Source organism: Pristiophorus japonicus, chromosome 1, assembly GCF_044704955.1.
Source record: "Pristiophorus japonicus isolate sPriJap1 chromosome 1, sPriJap1.hap1, whole genome shotgun sequence".
In the NCBI taxonomy this organism is placed as follows: Eukaryota; Metazoa; Chordata; class Chondrichthyes; family Pristiophoridae; genus Pristiophorus; species Pristiophorus japonicus.
Window position 1 is genome coordinate 417,563,607 of NC_091977.1, and position 19,922 is coordinate 417,583,528.

General features: G+C 44.0%; 1 protein-coding gene across 2 annotated transcripts in view; it reads left to right on the forward strand.

Moving 5' to 3' along the window:
- LOC139275194 (acyl-protein thioesterase 1-like) overlaps nucleotides 1-19,922 on the forward strand; it is a 248,433-nt gene that overhangs the window by 111,570 nt on the left and 116,941 nt on the right. Inside the window, exons 8-9 of one of the 2 annotated variants that reach the window (XM_070892323.1) lie at nucleotides 2,313-2,489; nucleotides 12,309-14,075. In XM_070892323.1, coding sequence (XP_070748424.1) covers nucleotides 2,313-2,489; nucleotides 12,309-12,362 — 231 coding nt within the window. In that variant the 3' untranslated portion in view covers nucleotides 12,363-14,075. Of the gene's footprint in view, nucleotides 1-2,312; nucleotides 2,490-12,308; nucleotides 14,076-19,922 lie in introns of those variants that run through there. The other variant, XM_070892333.1, reaches the window with a different exon arrangement.

Below are 19,922 nucleotides of genomic sequence, written 5' to 3' on the forward strand. Positions count from 1 at the left end.
AAAAATGTCGAGGAACAAAGGGACCCTGGTGTGCAGGTCCACAGATCCCTGAAGGTAGTAGGCCAGGTAGATAAGGTGGTTAAGAAGGCATATGGAATTCTTGCCTTTATAAGTCATGGCATGGAATACAAGAGTAAGGAGGTTATGCTTGAACTGTATAAAACACTGGTTAGGCCGCAGCTGGAGTAGTGTGTGCAGTTCTGGTCACCACATTACAGGAAAGATGTGCTTGCACTGGAAAGAGTGCAGAGGAGATTTACAAGAATTTTGGAATACTGGAGAATTTTGGCTATGAAGAATAATTGGAGATGCTGGGTCGTTTTCTTTGGTGCAGAGGAGGCTTTGGGGAGATCTGATTGAGGTGCATAAAATTATGAGGGGCCTGGATAGAGTGGATAGGTAGGACCTGTTTCCCTTGGTAGAGTGGTCAACAACCAGGGGTCATCGATTTAAAGTAATTGAGTGAAGGTTTAGAGGAGATACGAGGGGAAATTTCTTCACCCAGAGGGTGATGGGGGGTCTGGAACTCACTTCCTGAAAGGGTGGTAGAGGCAGAAACCCTCACCACATTTAAAAAAAAATACTTGGATGTACACTTGAAGTGCCGTAACCTACAGGGCTACGGACCAAGAGCTGGAAAGTGGGATTAGACTGGATAGCTTTTGGTCAGCCAGCGCGGACACAATGGGCTGAAGTGGCCTCCTTCCGTGCTGTAAATTTCTATGATTCTATTGTACTTTTGCTTTTATCCATCCTCTGTTTTATTAATTGACCTTTTTAAGTTGTACTGTCTTTTCCATTTTGTGGTTTGTCTTTGCTTTACAATTATTGGTATGTTTTAAATCCGATCTGCAAGAAAGAGATCAGTCACGTATTGATTTTGGAATATCCTCATAAAAGAAAAAATAAAGACACATTTATATCGTGCAGTTCACGACCTCAGGGCGTCTCAAAGCGCTTTAGTCACTGTTGTAATGTAGGAAGCACGGCAGCCAATTTGCGCACTGCAAGCTCCCACAAAACAGCAATGTGATAATCAGATAATCTGTTTTAGTGATGTTGGTTGAGGGATAAATATTGGCCAGGACACCGGGGATAACTCTGCTGCTCTTCAAAATAGTATTGTGTGATCTTTTACTTCCACCTGAGCGAGCAGACGAAAGATGGCACCTCTGACAGTGCAGCACTCCCTCAGCACTGCACTGGAGTGTCAGCCTAGATTTTTGTGCTCCAGTCTCTGGAGTGGGATTTGAACCCACATCCTTCTGACTCAACTGAGCCACAGCTGAAAGCCAATGGTATTTTTTTTGTAGCAAATGTAGTTTTTGAAAATGAATGGCATTAAATGTTTTGGGATTAATCAGAAAATTATATATTTCACCTAATTATAAAATGATCATTTCATATTATATTTGATAAACATGGCTTGTAATTACTTCCCAGCTTATTAACTATCAACCAAAAAATGTGCTTTAATTTCAATGCAGCTTTAGATGGGTTTTGAACATTTGAACCATACTCTACATTCATTTGGACTACTCTGCACTGAAGGATAGTTTTCTTTTATCTTTTGTTCCCCAGTTTTTAATTTGAAAATTTACATGTGTTTTAACTGTAGCAGTGTCCACACTACTCAATTATTCATTGCACTCTCACAAGCTCAGTTTATTACATGGTTTCTAAATCATCCCATTCCTAATTATGTTTTGAATATATTTAAAGTTGAAAGAAATTGAAGTCACTAGTAACAATGATTATTTTCTTTTGCACCTGGAAACATAAGAATATTCATATTCTAAGCTATAAAGCATTGATTGTGCTCTTTTTTTTAAATCACCTGTCAGGAAAAAGCTTAGCGAAAATGTTTGTTTTATTACGCAAGATTCATTGCTAGCAGTTTTCCCTCACTTATTTAGCTAAACTAGTGTCAAAGCTTATCCAGCTGTGATTGTCTCAGCAACCCAGTGGGCTAATTTTTTTACGTACTTGAATTGAGAGTACCAACAGAACGGTCTTGCACCATAGCAAATAAAATCATTCCACAGCAAAAGGAAAGTACTGCTACTAAGTGTGACAAGGTTACAGCCTTTGAGCTTTGTCTTGTCTATGTAAAAAGGGTAAATAAGATATTTTAATCTGTATATTAGCTGAAAACAGGCTTGTGTTGAATAAAAGTAGTGCTGCATTTAGAGCGGATATATATACTGTAACACCATATTCATTTCCAGAATTGTCATTTCTGTAAAGTTTATTGCACAATTTCAAATAACCTTTCTTGTTACTATTCACAAGTTATTGTCATTATTTTCAAGGCAGCTGCTAACAGTCCAAACAAAGATATTCGTGCTCTTCAGTGTCACGGGGAGGCCGACCCTCTAGTGCCTCTAATGTTTGGTGCTCTCACTGCTGATAAATTAAAAACTATCATCAATCCAGAGAACGTCACTTTCAAGTCCTACACGGGCATGATGCACGGTTCATGTCCCCAGGTCAGCAATTACATACCTTGAAGCATTAGAAGCTGAATCTATTCCTGAAAAATCACCAAAAAGTTACTGTTTTGATAGATTGTGTTGAATTTAACAGTTATAATCGCTTTCCAGTAATGTTTTAATATCTATAAATTGATAGAAATAATAATCCAATGCACTAAACAGCCATCTGCTAGCAGTTAAAAGAAGGGCTGTATTGTAGTTTCTTTCTCTTAAATGCGTGGTTTCAAGTAGAAGAAATTAAGGCTTTTTGAAAAATGTGTAATATTTTTATGAATCTTTTATTGCCTCCACCCGTTCCTTCGACCCTAGTATCACGTTAAGAAATTGCAGTGAGCTGCTCCAATGGCTCATTGATTAAATGTCATTTGGTATGGTACAGTTACAGATTAGAAAGGTTCCAGATTTGATCCTTGGTCAGGGTGTTGGTAGAGACTCTAGTTGGTCTCATCACCCATGGATTTTGGAGAAAAAAAACACCAGGCTACTGATTAGTTATTTAGTGAGCATTGTTAGAAACTGTGTTGTTTGACTATCTCTCGTGATCAGGATCACTGTTGTGTCTTCCCATAGCCAAATAGCCTACTGAAACTCACTATCTAGGTTCATACAAAGAATAGCCACTTGGGCAGAGGGCAGCTGTACTTATGGAATGAAACCCCAGCGTGGATTTGTATCCTCAGGAGAGGAGAAAATTGGAACAAACCTTATCAGTTTACAAAATGCAGTGCACCAGTTATTTGCCATTTTTGTTTTTAAAATAGAATTGTATACAACTCTATACCACCTTTGTAGTGTCTCTTATATTCTTAGCAGTTGACGAGACTCGAGTCCGGTGGTAGTATCCAGGCAAACTTTATTGGCTCAGTGACATTCAGTTACATCTTGCAGTTACTAAGAATAAAGCACGCTCTACCGTGTGTTACAGCTTCAGTTATAGTCGCAAACGTGGGGTCTTCCCATTCCCTGATTGGCCCCCCTGCTATTACTGGGGTCAGTTTGTCGACTCCAGACTGGCCGTTGGTTATGACCCAGCTGACCATTGCAGATAGCAATCGCCTTGGCCATGATGTGATTACCACATCATGCCACTTCCTCCTGCTGTTCACTTTCGCAGCATGTTCCTGTTATCTGGTCAGAACAGTGCTTAACCCTGTGACTGTGCTTTGGCCCCAACCACGCTGCAACCTTTTCCATTGTTAGTGAGCACATACACAGCACACAGCTACTCTATAATTATAAATTAATCAGGTCCCAGTTAATCAGGTCCCACAATAGTTAATCAGGTCCCACAATCCCCACTTTGATTCCCTACTTAGCTGGAATCATAATGCCCCAATTTGATTTATTTATATAATATATCCTCTTCTTAAGGTGCAGAAGTGGGTGGCGAAAGCCCCCTTCCACATTCCTTATTCTGGGGTTAGTTGTTGTCATCATACGCATAGCCAAACATCTAATCAAAGCAAACAAACAGTATAATGCAACTATTACAGAAAATACAAATATAATTCCTTGTACCAATGAGCTGCCCACAGAGCCTAGCCATCCTGTGACCCAGCTCCTCAGTGTGGTAGCTGGGGGTTGTTTCAGCTGTTCTATCTCCTTTTTGATGTGGTCTGCTAGGTTGGTGATATCCTCGGAACTATCCGGGATATACGTGCAACACTCGGTGCCGATCAAGGCACATGACCCCCCCCCTCTCCACCAGGATAAAGTCTTAAGCCATTCGGTTTTGTAAGGCCACTGTGCGAATGGCCACCATTTCGGTGTTTATTTTAAGTAGGGCTCCCGCGGTGTCATTAGCCACCTTTTCCAGGACGGATGCCATGTTAATGGACTCCCTTGCTAATTTACCAGTTCCATACCAAGGAACCAGAATGGCGAAGAACCTTTCAGTCTCCGTAATCGCCCGTTTACTCCTTTGTGGAGAAAACAACCCTGGAAGGGAAGTGGAGTGGCGAATGTAGGTTATCACATAACCCACATAACAAGTTCCTGTCCATTTCTGTGGCAGGCAGGAATAAGCCCTGTGGCCGCAAATAAAGTAGGTACTGTTGTATGGGGAATATCGGCCACCTCCTATCACTACCCATCCTTGTGTAAAGTTCTGGCCCGGGCTGGTCTTATTCAGGAAATGCAGGAAGCTCTGCATGCTTCTTTTCATCACATTCACGTTTTGCGTACACGTACTATTCCCCATTCCCTGCCCTCCGGTTTGGTTTCTGATCAGACATACCGACCCTTGTGGCCTTCCTATCCCTGAGGTGTTAGTGAGAACCAAGAACAGGGGCTTTAGGGTCTGGTTATAATTGGGCTGATACCACTCCAAAAAGGTGTTTAACCCATAACCCGCCGAACGCCATTTGGCCTTTGGTAATTCTACGTCTTCCCCCAGACTATTGGTCCTGTTCCCATTCGTACGGTTCTGGTTTAAAAAAAACATTCCGCCATCTCTCATTCATTGAGGGGGACCGGTCTCAAAGGAATTCCTCCCTTTGAATGGATCGGTACCTGCGCACATACCCGACAACTGGAGATATTGGCTTCCTTAGCATAGCCAAATGACATGTACATAACAGTATTTACATGTAGCTCCATGTTACACAGGGGTAGGGTCAGACCCACGAGTACAATCAGTCCAAACATTTTGTTGAGTTCAAAAGTTCAGTTCTTTTAGTCTGTTTCTGATACGGGTGCCCGTTTAACGTGCGAGGCGTGGATCCAAGCCTCCTTCCCTTTTTAACCGCCGATCGGGTCATCAGTAATACTTGGTACGGTCCTTCCCACTTGGCTCTCAGCGGGTGTGTATTTTCTTTACGTATACCCAAACTCCTGGGACAATATCGTGTCCTCCCTCCGGGGGTTTTCCCCCCAAGCCGCTTTTACCTGTTGGCATTTGTTCAATTCTGGCAATATTCCAACAATGTGTCACTCATCAGGTGACAGTCTGCTTTCTCAGATCGATGGTCCCCGGGAGAGACATTGGTCTCCCGGTGATCACCTCAAAAGGGCTTAAGCCCGTGGTTCGGTTTGGGGTAGCCCTGATGCTACACAAGACCATTGGGAGTGCTTGAGGCCATGGGATTCCCTCTTGGTGGTACTTGGCCAGTCGTTGTTTCAAAGTTCGATTCATACGCTCCACTTGGCCTGACGACTGTGGGTGATAAGGACAATGTAGATTCCAGGTGATGATGAGCAATCTGCAGACCTCTCGGCACACAGCTCCAGTAAAATGGGTCCTCTGATCAGAGTCAATACTTGCGGGGACTCCCCATCTAGGTATATAGTCTTTACACAGCACCTTAGCCGTGTGCGTGGCGGTGCTCCTTCGGGTGGGTACAGCTTCCACCCACCTAGCGAACCGATCCACAATCACTAAGATGTCTGTATACCCTGACATGGGGGCAATGAGATGTAATCTACTTGTAAATCTCGGAAAGGCCCTGCCAGGGCCGGAGGTCGGAGAAGGGGCATTGTAGTGGAGGGCCTAGGGTTATTTTTCTGGCAAGTGACGCACCTGTCCACCGTGGCTTGAGCGTGTTTCCTAAAACCCCGGCCCCACCAGCTCTTCTGGAATCGAGCCGTCATGTGTTGGGGGGCTAAGTGCCCCCAGGAGTGTATTTGTTTGGCCAAAAAGGGCTTGTGGTGCCATTGGTTTTTCTGCCTCAGGCTGCCTCCACATTCCATCCGCCCTTAGCTTTATCCCTTTCCTTATCCATTCCCATTTTTCCGTCTGGAGACAGTCCTCCTGCACTTTTGCCAGATCCTGTGTCAGCGTTCGGGTCCCCAGTCGACATACAAGAGTGCCCTTCTCTGGTTCCATTAAGGCGACTTCCTTAGCTGCTTGGTCGGCCCGTGCCTTCCCTTTAGCCTCATCTGTATTCTCCTTCGTATGGGCCTTGCATTTCAGGATAGATACTTCATCTGGCAGTAATAAACCTTCAAGTAGGTCGCGGACTTCCGCCCCATTCCGTATTTGGGTTCCTGCTGCAGTCAAGAATCTTCTCTTCCGCCATAATTGGCCGAAATCATGTGCCACCCCAAAAGCGTACCTGGAATCCGTGTATATATTAGCTGTTTGTCCCTCAGCTACTCTGCAGGCTTAGGCCAGCGCTCTTAATTTGGCCTGCTGAGCGGAGGTTCCGGTGGGGAGCCTCCCCTTCCTTACTACCTCGTGCAGCGTCGTGACTGCCCAGCCCGCCTTCCGGATTCCATGCTCCACAGATAAGGATCTGTCCGTAAATAGGATCAAGTCCGGATTGGGTAGCGACTCTTCGGCTACCGCAGCGGCTCCTTCTGCTTCTTCTAACATGCCCGCACAGTCGTGCTGGTCTTCATACCCTTATTCAGGCAGGGGGAGCATGGTGGCCGGATTAACTGGGCTAGCTCATACAATATGCAGGTTTGGAGCTTCCAGGACTGTTGTCCATCTGGTCCATCGGGCTGAGGCCAACTGGGTGACCCGGTTCATGGATAGCATAGCATGTACTGTATGGGGACACTTGATGATCAGTTTCTGGTCTAAGACTAATCCCGCCATTACCATTACTGCTCGGCATGTAGCTTCCATGGCCCTCAGGCAACTTCCCCATCCGAGAGCCAGTGTGTCCAGTTTGGCTGAGTAGTATCCGATGGGCCTCCGTTGGACCCCATGTTCTTGAGTCAGGATAGCAGTCATGTAGCCTTCTTTCTCATGCACGAATAGGGTGAAGGGCTTCCTGGTGTCCGGGATCCCTAGGGTGGGTGCCGTGCACAGGGCCTGTTTCAGTTTTTCAAACGCCGCCTTTTGCTCCTCAGCCAGGGTGATAGCTTCTTTTGAGGTCCGTTTTCCTTTTAGCAGGTCATTCAATGGTTGTGCCAATTGCGTGTAAGAGTCCACCCAGTTCCTATTAAAATTGCACAGACCCAAGAAGGATCGAAGTTCCTGGATCGTGGCGGGCTGCTTAGCTGCGCGAATAGCCTCGGTCCTATCCTGGGTCAGTCCCCGTTCTCCCATTGAGATCTTTTGTCCTAGGTAAATTACTTCTTCCTGGGCTATCTGGGCCTTGGCCATGCTGGCCTTGTATCTCTTTTCAACGAGGTGGTCCAATAAGGTCAGCACGTCTCGTTCATGCTGTTCTTCCGTGGTGGACGCCAGTAGGATACCATCGACATATTGCATGACCGTAGATCCCATCGGGGGTAGCTCCCTTAAGTGACCCTGGATGGCCATGTGGAACACTGTTGGGCTGTTGTGGAACCCTTGAGGTAGACGGGTCCAGGTGTATTGCTGTCCCTGGATGGTAAGGGCAAACCACGGCTGCACCTCCGAGGCCAACGAAATTGCCCAGAATCCGTTGGCCATATCAATAACGGAGAAGTACTTGTCTTCTGGCTTCAGAGCCTGAAATATAGTGGAGGGGTCCGCTACCAATGGGACTTTTTGGTCAATGCACTGGTTGGCCTTCCGGTAGTCCACCATCATGCGCCATTACCCTTATGCACAGGCCATACGGGGCTGTTGGATGAGCTGTGGGTCTTAACTAGTACCCCTTGTTCTTCGAACTGCCGGATGGTGGGTAATATTCCTTGGATTGATGTCGGGCTGATCGGGTACTGTTTGGTGCAAGGAGGTGGAGTCCCGGTCAAGAACTTTAAGCAAGCCACAGCCATGTTTGTCCTTGGCCCATATCAGGTTGTCTCTTAGTTCTCCCCTCTGCAGGGATCGGATCGACCATGTGACTTGGCCGTCCTCAAAGTCCAGGGAGGAGTCTATTTTCGTCAAGACATCCATCCCGAGTAGGGGTTGTCCCACCGGTCCCACCCAGACCGATGCGGTTAATTCATGTGGTCCCAGAACCAAACACATCGGCTGGGTGCGGTGGAGTATCAGCTTATGGCCTCCGACTCCATGTGCCGCACGGGTTGTCCCGTCGAGGGAGAATCGGCCACGCACGTCAATTCTGCCTGTGTCCAATAAACAATCAATCTCTTGGTCGTTCACTCCCACACTGACATATAGTCCGTCCCTGCGCTGATGTATTAATGCTAACCGGGATCCTGCCGGGGAGTGGATGGGCTCTACTAGTTTTTTGCACACTCCAGCAACTGCTGCTGCTGATCAAAGGAAAGTTCTTTAAAACGCTCCATCACTGACCGCCCATCGGCCTGTTTCTGGCCCGTCCCTGAGCTTCCCTGGTTGTTCTGTTTCTTCGCCCAATGTCCCTCTTTACCGCAATAGTGACACTTTCCCGGCAGTCTTCCGGACGTCTGTCCCTCCCGGTCCTTTGGTTTCCATCCAGTCTGCATTACTCGGACCTTTTGAAGTTAAATCCCGATCTAACTGGCTACACCGGTCTACCAACTGTGCGAAGGAGGTTCCCCGACCATCCCAATCTGCCAGGATCGCCTTCACTAATTTAGATAGTTCTGGTTTCAACCCCGCCATAAAGGTAGCCTTCTAGGGTCCTGCTCTTTCGTCATCCATCTGCTTCGCATCTCGGTGCAGACCTGAATGTTCCAGCCACGTAGACTTGAATCGCTCCTCATAGTCGAGTACCTCCTCTGTGCCTTTTTGCTGGCACACTGCAATCTTACTCCAATCCGTCCTTGTTGGCCCGTACTGTCTTAACCACCCTTTCACTTCTTCCCAGGCTGCGTCAATCCCCTGTCCAGTGTCTCCAAGTGCCTCTTTTACTGCCCTCTGGAGTTTACGTGCCGATCGTCCCGGCACCATGACGGTCAGAATCTGGACTCCGTCCAAAGGATGGAGTGTGTAAATACTTCGCAGTCGATCTAATTGTTCCCAAGTTCTCGCCCCCCCACCCCCCCTTTTTCGGGTGTTGAAGTTCTTTCTACCATTTATCTTTTTTTCGGGTTCCGCGGCTACATGAACTATCATATTCTCGTATCTTTGTTTATGTTTCTTAGTTCCGTCTCTACTTTAGCCCCACTAAAAACAACGAGAGTTAATATAGGGCTAATATCGCTGCCGTCCGAGTCCTCGTCAGACGACAAGGAGCCCGAATCCGAATCCGACATCACTACTACCGCCTGTTGCCTTTCCAGCTGTCGGTGTTCATTCCTGTGTCAGACTTGGATAGACGGCTTTGTACTCGAGACGTGGCCCCTGTGTACTTGCTGCGACCGAATCTTTAATCTCACCCTTCGGTTTAGTTATCTCTTTCCCTTTCTTCTCTCTTTCCGAATTTTTCTTGGTCACTTGTTCCCCAAGTGCCTTGATTTGATCTTTAGCAGCTTTCAGATCCCGATCGAATTGGGACTGGGTCATGATTTATTTTCTCTGTCGAACTTGGCTCATGACAGCCAGGGACCAGCAGGTCCTTTCTTTATCTTTCATGCGCGTTGTTTTCCCCCATACCCTTTTTATATCGTCCAGGGTCCACTGACCCTTAAAGGTTCCGTACTTTTGTTCAATTTCGGCACATGTCTTTCGTAAATCAAACCGCTGTTCGATGTATTCCCTAAGGCTTTCTAACACTTCCTCGTCCGTGACCTCCGGTGGGGCCAGCCCTGCTTTTTCAGTCGTGGGACGGTTTTTGTTTCCGCCTTCAGCCATTGTGCCGATTTAAAACCCTTAGTTGTGGAGGGTGCGAGACTTGGACCTTATAAGAACATAAGAATTAGGAACAGGAGTAGGCCATCTAGCCCCTCGAGCCTGCTCCGCCATTCAAAAAGATCATGGCTGATCTGGCCGTGGACTCAGCTCCAGTTACCCGCCCACTCCCCATAACCCTTAATTCCCTTATTGGTTAAAAAATTTGACGAGTGGAGAGCTCTCTGTTACAGGGGTCTTGACCCTAATACTACCCACAGACGGTTCTCTTAGAGATCGCGTGAATGACGCCTGCCGCGAAAGACTTCGGACGCGAAAGACTTCGGACGAGGACTTTATTTAAGAGGTGTCCTTACCCTCGTGTCGACGTGAGTCCTAGGGTCTCCCAGCGGCTGACATTCAGCGATCCTGCCGACTACGCCAGAATGTAGGGTCTCTTATATTCTTAGCAGTTGACGAGACTCGAGTCCTATGGTAGTATCCAGGCAAACTTTATCGGCTCAGTTACACCTTTCAGTTACTAAGAATAAAGCGCGCTCTACCGCGTGTTACAGCTTCAGTTATAGTCGCGAACGTGGGGTCTTCCCATTCCCTGATTGGCCCCCCTGCTATTACGGGGGTCAGTTTGTCGACTCCGGACTGGCCGCTGTTATGACCCAGCTGTCCATTGCAGATAGCAATCGCCTTGGTCATGATGTCCTTACCCTCGTGTCGACGTGGGTCCTAGGGTCTCCCAGCGGCTGACATTCAGCGATCCTGCCGACTACGCTCCCGCTGTTCACTGTTTCGCAGCATGTTCCTGTTATCTGGTCGGAACTGCGCTTAACCCGGTGACTGTGCTTTGGCCCCAACCACGCTGCAACCTTTTCCATTGTTAGTGAGCACGTACACAACACACAGCTACTCTATAATTATAAATTAATTAGGTCCCACAACCTTATATTCCTCAGGAACCTGCCCCCAGAAGTTAGCAATTTAAAAGTTGATTGTGAAGCATTATGGGGAAGAAATAGTGAGCAGATTTACTCAAATAATCTGAACTAGAAATATAGCTCCTATTGGAGCTTCGTTGTACTGTATTCATCATCATAGGCAGTCCCTCAAAATGAGGATGACCTGCTTCCACGCCGAAAAGGGATGAGTTCACAGGTGTTTCAATGAAGGACCTAATATTCCGGATCCCGAACTACATATTGAAGGGTGGAAGATGCCTGTGCGTGGATTTTTTTAATGTGTGGTGGCTGTTGCACCCCAGCCACTACACGGGTTTGACAGAGCTAGGTCTTGGTCCAGTGGCAAGGATTAACCAAGACAACTGGAGACCAGCTCTGCTGCATGGACCAAGTGTGCACACACATTGCAGTGTGGGCTGGCCTGTGCTGCCCCTGAGTCCCTGCCTCTTCTGAGCCCCAGTCTCATGCCTCTCCTGAGCCCCAGTCTCGTGCCTCTCCTGGGTCCCGATCACATTCCTCTACAAACTCTTGCTGCTCCTTCGCCCCGACCTCGTCACTCCTGATGTACCTGCCCGCACTGCAGTCAGCAGGAAATCAGCGTGGTCCTGGCCTGCAAGACCATCAGCAGGCCAGGGTCATTAGAGGGAGCAAGGCACGGCAGCGTGCCACTGCAAGGAGCAGTGCGTGCTGCTGCAGGAGGGAGACGGCTGACTGTACTGTATTGTGTACATATCAAAACACCATCAGTAGGCAGTTGGGGAGTTGTATTAGCAACTTTATTTTAATTGTGTTTTCAAGAAAGTACATTTTATGAAGTTATTATGTGTACATTCATATTTTATGAATGTGTGATTAAGGATGCATGCACTTATATATTTGTGTTTAGTCACGTACATTATATTGTATGTGGACATTCCCATACATAGTTTAGAGTCATGACACATCCTGACTGCAGGGTTGCTGCAAAAGGAATGTTTCTTCACAAGATTGCTTGAACTAGGAGTGATGCTGGTCAAGGAGCCAAGGCAGCTTATTTGGCCCTGGATTCTGGGGATATTTCGGTTTGGAGATGGTGGGGAGGAGCCCTGCATGTGTTTGGGATTGGTGCCCCTCATGGCTAATTGGTAGGGTGCTGTGCTGACTGGGTAATTTGTGTTGAATGGATCTCCAAGAATATGCCACAGACTGTCTGGTATTGCCCTGCTTCAGATGGAAGGCACACCATTATGCTGATTGCAGATGTCCCATGTATTAAAACAAACTTTACAATACAACAATTTTAATAACATTTTGTTTTAAAACTAGGAAATGATGGACGTCAAACAATTCATCGAAAAGCAGCTACCTCCGATCAACTAATATACCGTCAGAAGTGGATTTTCTAAGAGGCTGCACCAGCATCTGATCATGATAGACCCTAATCCTTCCTTTCACTTAGCTCTTTAGGATGCCAGTCATCCATCATTTTAACACTTGCACATTTTTTCACAATTTACATTCTGTAATTTTCACGAAGGAACTTTCAATGAGAAGGAGGCTGCCTGCTACGGTTTATAAATGCTGAACGCCGCAGTAATTGCAGGGAACATTTAAGCTGCTCATCCTCAAATGTTTGAGCATTCTTATCTTTATTCTGTCTAAGAACAGTTTGCTGTGACTTTGTTCACATTGTGATTAATTCTATCTTGACTAAGTGTCGTGACGATGTCTGTATGGCCATATGGAGAAAGATACAAGAAGCAAGTTTCTATAAACTCCCCAGAAGAATGTCACTTATTACTGGTATTTTAATACAACAAATATTGATATAGAAAATCAAATAAAGATCATATTTGATAACTAACGGTACTTATTTCAAAATAGTAATAGTATTTCCTGTAAGTGTACTGCTCTTTAAAAGTGTTTAAAAATGCACTTCTTCTCAAATGAAGGTTTTAACATCCAAACAGCACAGTATGAAAACAATAGAAGTAAGTGATCTGTTGAAGAACAAATGTTGCTTTGAAGTTATCATATAATATACTGTCAAAATTGCACATGATGCCACGTGCAGCATAACAATTGGTACTTTATCATTTAAATAAATACAGCTTGTTCACGGCAACATTACATGGTGTAATACAATATACCAATTTAAGAAACAATTATGAGTTGAATAATGATTAGTTTCATTGTAGGTAGCTATAAACATTTTCCCAAGTTTAAAGAACTAAACAGTGCAGGAATATCTTTATATCATTTTTTCCAGTTAGATTTGTGCAACAGTTATAATGGTGGATATGGCTTGTGTATTTTTATTTACTTTTTGTATGATGTGAAATTTACCTAATGTTGAATAAGTATTGCATTTTTAAACTAAATACAATCTTAAGAATAATATTGATCCATCTAGGTCTGATATGTGGCTTGTGTGACACACAGATAATCCTAGAATGCAAACAGGTTTCAGTGACAAACATGTTTCACGATTCTCAAACTAACGTGGTGAGATTTAATAGAAGTGTCTAAATTCAAGGTTGTGGTCATCATTGTTTAATTTATTTTTGAAAATTGGCTTTTGTACAGGAATTGCATGTTTTAAAAAAAAATCTGTTAATTGCCATGGTTACCAGGCGAAGCACCTCTTCAAAACAAATTTGATTTACCATCAAGGTTGAAATATTGCAGAAATAAACTATATTCCAATGATTATACATGAAAATGTAATGGAATGTTTAACTGGTTTCACAAGTAAAGACATTTTGATTGTGCAGTAAGTATAAAAAGTTATTTGGTAATGTATTCACAATTCCAAGAAATGTACCTAACTACCTAGGTTAAAGCTAATATGTATGATATGAAGACTTTGTTAAATAAATTCATAGATGTGATAGAAAATCCTACAGTTACTGTACAACATACATACTGTGAAGCAGTGCTGATGATAACATGTGATTCACAAATATTTGTCAAGATTTACAATAAATATGCCCTATTTTTAGTGCATATCATTTCAGAGAATGAACCAAGAACATGATTTAAAAATAAAACCACCTATTGATACTAGACCATAATAAACTCCTGGGTTGTGTACTATGTTTTTTACTCTCTTTCTTCGACTGAGTTATTTGATTTCTGTTGTTAGGCTGAAATGGCTAAGAATATTTGCAAATCAAAATCCAATGTGGATGAGGTAGATAAGGACTTTGTCCTAAAATGTCCAGACTATGACGAGTGGGCTGCTACTCGAATTCTACTTGTGCTTATCTTTCTTATTCCCTGGTTTGTCCTGTTTGAATTTCATGGGCCTGGAACTTTATAAAGGACTGTCTTTAATACTGTTGTCACATTGGTAGATAAATCCAAGATCAGAAAACTAAGATTTGTTAGCACCAGTAACTTGAGATATATGCAAGTTAATGAAACACACACTTTTTGTGAGGTTCCATAAACCCAGGAAGGAAACCTTGAAAACTCCCTGTAATATTTGATTGTAGGTGAACGAATTGCTTGATGATATTCTCCAGTTACATGAAAGGGTGATGAAATGGATTAGCGCGAGTTGAGATTCCTAAAATAGTCTGAAGTGATGAAATAATGCTTGCACTGGGATATTGAAGTTTAACATAAGAAATAGAAGCAGGAGTAGGCCATACGGCCCCTCGAGCCTGCTTCGCCATTTAATACGATCATGGCTGATCCAATCATGGACTCGGGTCCACTTCCCTGCCCGCTCCCCATAATCCCTTATTTCCTTTTCGTATAAGATCCCCTCAATTTCTGTCTTAAATTTATTCAATGTCCCAGCTTCCACAGCTCTCTGAGGCAGCGAATTCTACAGATTTACAACCCTCAGAAGAAATTTCTCCTCATCTTAGTTTTAAATGGGTGGCCCTGTATTCTAAGATTATGCCCCCTAGTTCTAGTCTCCCACATCAGTGGAAACATCCTCTCTGCATCTACCTTGTCAAGACCCCTCATAATCTTACACGTTTCGATAAGATCACCTCTCATTCTTCTGAATTCCAATGAGTAGAGGCCCAACCGAGACCTTTCCTCATAAGTCAACCCCCTCATCTCTGGAATCAACCTAGTAAATCTTCTCTGAACTGCCTCCAAAGCAAATATATCCTTTCTTAAATATGGAAACCAAAATTGCATGCAGTATTCCAGGTGTGGCCTCACCAATACCCTGTATAACTGTAGCAAGACTTCCCTGCTTTTATACTCCATCCCCTTTGCAATAAAGGCCAAGATTCCATTGACCTTCCTGATCACTTGCTGTACCTGCATACTCTCCTTTTGTGTTTCATGCACAAGTACCTCCAGGTCCTGCTGTACTGCAGCAGTTTGCAATCTTTTTCCATTTAAATAATAACTTGCTCTTTGATTTTTTCTTTCTGCCAAAGTGCATGACCTCGCACTTTCCAACATTATACTCCATCTGCCAAATTTTTGCCCACTCACTTAGCCTGTCTGTCCTTTTGCAGATTTTTTTGTGTCCTCACACATTGCTTTTCTTCCCATCTTTGTATCGTCAGCAAACTTGGCTACGTTACACTCAGTCCCGTCATCCAAGTCGTTAATATAGATTGTAAATAGTTGGGGTCCCAACACTGATCCCTACGGCACTTCTAGTTACTGATTGTCAACCAGAAAATGAACCATTTATCCCGACTCTCTGTTTTCTGTTAGTTAATCCTCTATCCATGCTAATATATTACCCCCAACCCTGTGAATGTTTATCTTATCCAGTAACCTTTTATGTGGCACCTTGTCAAATGCCTGCTGGAAGTCCAAATACACTACGTCCACTGGTTTTCCTTTATCCACCCTGTTCATTACATCTTCAAAGAATTCCAACAACTTTGTCAAACATGACTTCCCCTTCATAAATCCATGCTGACTCTGCCTGACTGTATTTTGCTTTTCCAAATGTCCTGCTACAGCTTCTTTAATAATGGACTCCAACATTTTCCCAACCATTGATGCTAGGCTAACTAGTCTATAGTTTCCTGCTTTTTGTCTGCCTCCTTTTTTAAATAGGGGTGTTACAGTTGCAGTTTTCTAATCTCCTGGGACCACACCAGAAGCCAGGGAATTTTGGTAAATTACAACCAATGCATCCACATCTCTTAAGACCCTAGGATGCAAGCCATCAAAGTCCAGGGGATTTATCTGCCTTTAGTCCCATTATCTTAGTGATTGTGATTGTTAAGTTCCTCTCCTCCTGCATCACCCCATAGCCCCTTGACTATCCACTGTTGGAATATTGTGATGGAAAATACTGTACCATATATTGGTGTTGATCAGAACATTATGTAAATATAAATGCTGTAAATAGAAAAAAATATATAATTCTATAAAGTGCTACATGGTAGGGTCATGATAAAGCCAACACAAAATAAATATTCCAAATCAAATTTATAAATCATACCATGCCATATTGCATACAAACATCAATGAATCACCTTTGTGCCTCTTTTGCGGGTGCCTTTGTTACAGTGCTACCCCAGTGCCTGCAGCATAGCTGGTGAAAGGGTGGTGATTTTCAGTGGGCGAGACTACAGATGGCCTTGGAATATAGATTCCATTGAAAAATAAAAATTCCACGGGAAAGGTAATCCATTCATGGCTAACTAAACAAGTCAAGGATCGAATTGGATTAAAAAGAGGCTTATAATGTTGTGAAGAATAATTGTATGTGTGAGGATTGGGAGAGCTTTAGAAACCAGCAGATGACCAAAACATTGATAACAAGGGAGAAAATAGAATATGAAAGAAAACTAACAAGAAATTTTTTTTAAAAGACTTGGATTTATATAGCACCTTTCATGACCACCGAACGTCACAAAGCGCTTTACAGCCAATGAAGTACTTTTGGAGTGTAGTCACTGTTGTCATGTAGGGGAAAAAAAATTAGAAACATAGAAAATAGGTGCAGAAGTAGGCCATTCAGCCCTTCGAGTTTGCACTGCCATTCAATGAGTTCATGGCTAAACATGCAACTTCAGTACCCCATTCCTGCTTTCTCGCCATACCCTTGATCCCCCTAGTAGTAAGGCCTACATCTAACTCCTTTTTGAATATATTTAGTGAATTGGCCTCTAAACTTTCTGTGGTAGAGAATTCCACAGGTTCACCACTCTCTGGGTGAAGAAGTTTCTCCTCACCTCGGTCCTAAATGGCTTACCCCTTATCCTTAGACTGTGACCCCCTGGTTCTGGACTTCTCCAACATTGGGAACATTCTTCCTGCATCTAACCTGTCTAAACCCATCAGAATTTTAAACGTTTCTATGAGAAACCCTCTCATCGTTCTAAAGTCCAGTGAATACAAGCCCAGTTGATTCAGTCTTTCTTGATATGTCAGTAATGCCATCCCGGGAATCAATCTGGTGAACCTTCGCTGCACTCCCTCAATAGCAAGAATGTCCTTCAAGTTAGGAGACCAAAACTGCACCCAATAGTCCAGGTGTGGCCTCACCAAGGCCCTGTACAACTGTAGTAACACCTCCCTGTCCCTGTACTCAAATCCCCTCGCGTTGAAGGCCAACATGCCATTTGCTTTCTTAACCGCCTGCTGTACCTGCATGCCAACCTTCAATGACTGATGTACCATGACACCCAGGTCTCATTGCACCTCCCCTTTTCCTAATCTGTCACCATTCAGATAATAGTCTGTCTCTCTCTGTTTTTACAACCAAAGTGGATAACCTCACATTTATCCACATTATACTTCATCTGCCATGCATTTGCCCACTCATCGAACCTATCCAAGTCACTCTGCAGCCTCATTGCATCCTCCTCACAGCTCACACTGCCACCCAACTTCGTGTCATCCGCAAATTTGGAGATACTACATTTAATCCCCTCGTCCAAATCATTAATGTACAATGTACAATGCCCCAGCACAGAACCTTGCGGTACCCCACTAGTCACTGCCTACCATTCTGAAAAGTACCCATTTACTCCTACTCTTTGCTTCCTGTCTGCCAACCAGTTCTCAATCCACGTCAGCACACTACCCCCAATCCCATGTGCTTTAACTTTGCACATTAATCTCTTGTGTGGGACCTTATCGAAAGCCTTCTGAAAGTCCAAATACACCACATCAACTGGTTCTCCCTTGTCCACTCTACTGGAAACATCCTCAAAAAATTTCAGAAGATTTGTCAAGCATGATTTCCCTTTCACAAATCCATGCTGACTTGGGCCTATCATGTCACCTCTTTCCAAATGCGCTGCTATGACATCTTAAAATTTGATTCCATCATTTTACCCACTACTGATGTTAGGCTGACCGGTCTATGATTCCCTGTTTTCTCTCTTCCCTCCTTTTTTAAAAAGCGGGGTTACATTGGCTACCCTCCACTCCATAGGAACTGATCCTGAGTCTATGGAATGTTGGAAAATGACTGTTAATGCATCCGCTATTTCCAAGGCCACTTCCTTAAGTACTCTGGGATGCAGACCATCAGGCCCTGGGGATTTATCGGCCTTCAATCCCATCAATTTCCCCAACACAATTTCCCGACTAATAAGGATTTCCCTCAGTTCCTCCTTCTTACTAGACCCTCTGACCCCTTTTATATCCGGAAGATTGGTTGTGTCCTCCTTAATGAATACCGAACCAAAGTACTTGTTCAATTGGTCCGCCATTTCTTTGTTCCCCGTTATGACTTCCCCTGATTCTGACTGCAGGGGTCCTACGTTTGTCTTTACTAACCTTTTTTTCTTTACATAGCTATAGAAACTTTTGCAGTCCATTTTAATGTTCACTGCAAGCTTCCTCTCGTACTCTATTTTTCCTGCCCTAATCTAAATTTCTCCCAGTCCCTTGGTTCATTGCTATTTCTGTCCAATTTGTATGCCACTTCCTTGGCTTTAATACTATCCCTGATTTCCCTTGATAGCCACGGTTGAGCCACCTTCCCTTTTTTATTTTTACGCCAGACAGGGATGTACAATTATTGTAGTTCATCCATGCGGTCTCTAAATGTCTGCCATTGCCCATCCACTGTCAACCCCTTAAGTATCATTCGCCAATCTAGCCTAGCCAATTTACGCCTCATACCTTCAAAGTTAGCCTTCTTTAAGTTCTGGACCATGGTCCCTGAATTAACTGTTTCATTCTCCATCCTAATGTAGAATTCCACCATATTATGGTCACTCTTCCCCAAGGGGCCTCGCACAACGAGATTGCTAATTAATCCTCTCTCATTACACAACACCCAGTTTAAGATGGCCTCCCCTCTAGATGGTTCCTCGACATATTGGTCTAGAAAACCATCCCTTATGTACTCCAGGAAATCCTCCTCCACCGTATTGCTTCCAGTTTGGTTAGCCCAATTTATATGCATATTAAAGTCACCCATGATAACTGCTGCGCCTTTATTGCATGCACCCCTAATTTCCTGTTTGATGTCCTCCCCAACATCACTACTACTATTTGGAGGTCTGTACACAACTCCCACTAACGTTTTTTGCCCTTTGGTGTTCTGCAGCTCTACCCATATAGATTCCACATCATCCAAGCTAATGTCCTTCCTAGCTATTGTATTAATCTCTTTAACCAGCAATGCTACCCCACCTCCTTTTTCTTTTATTCTATCCTTCCTGAATGTTGAATAACCTTGGATGTTGAGTTCCCAGCCCTGATCATCCTGGAGCCACATCTCTGTAATCCCAATCACATCATATCTGTTAACATCTATTTGCACAGTTAATTCATCCACCTTATTACGGATACTCCTTGCATTAAGACACAAAGCCTTCAGGCTTGTTTTTTTAACACCCTTTGTCCTTTTAGAATTATGATGTAGTGTGGCCCTTTTTGTTTCTTGCCTTTGTTTACTCGGCCTTCCACTATTGCTTTTTACCTTTCTACCATCTATTTCTGACTCCATATTACTTCGCCCTGTCTCGTAGGTTCCCATCC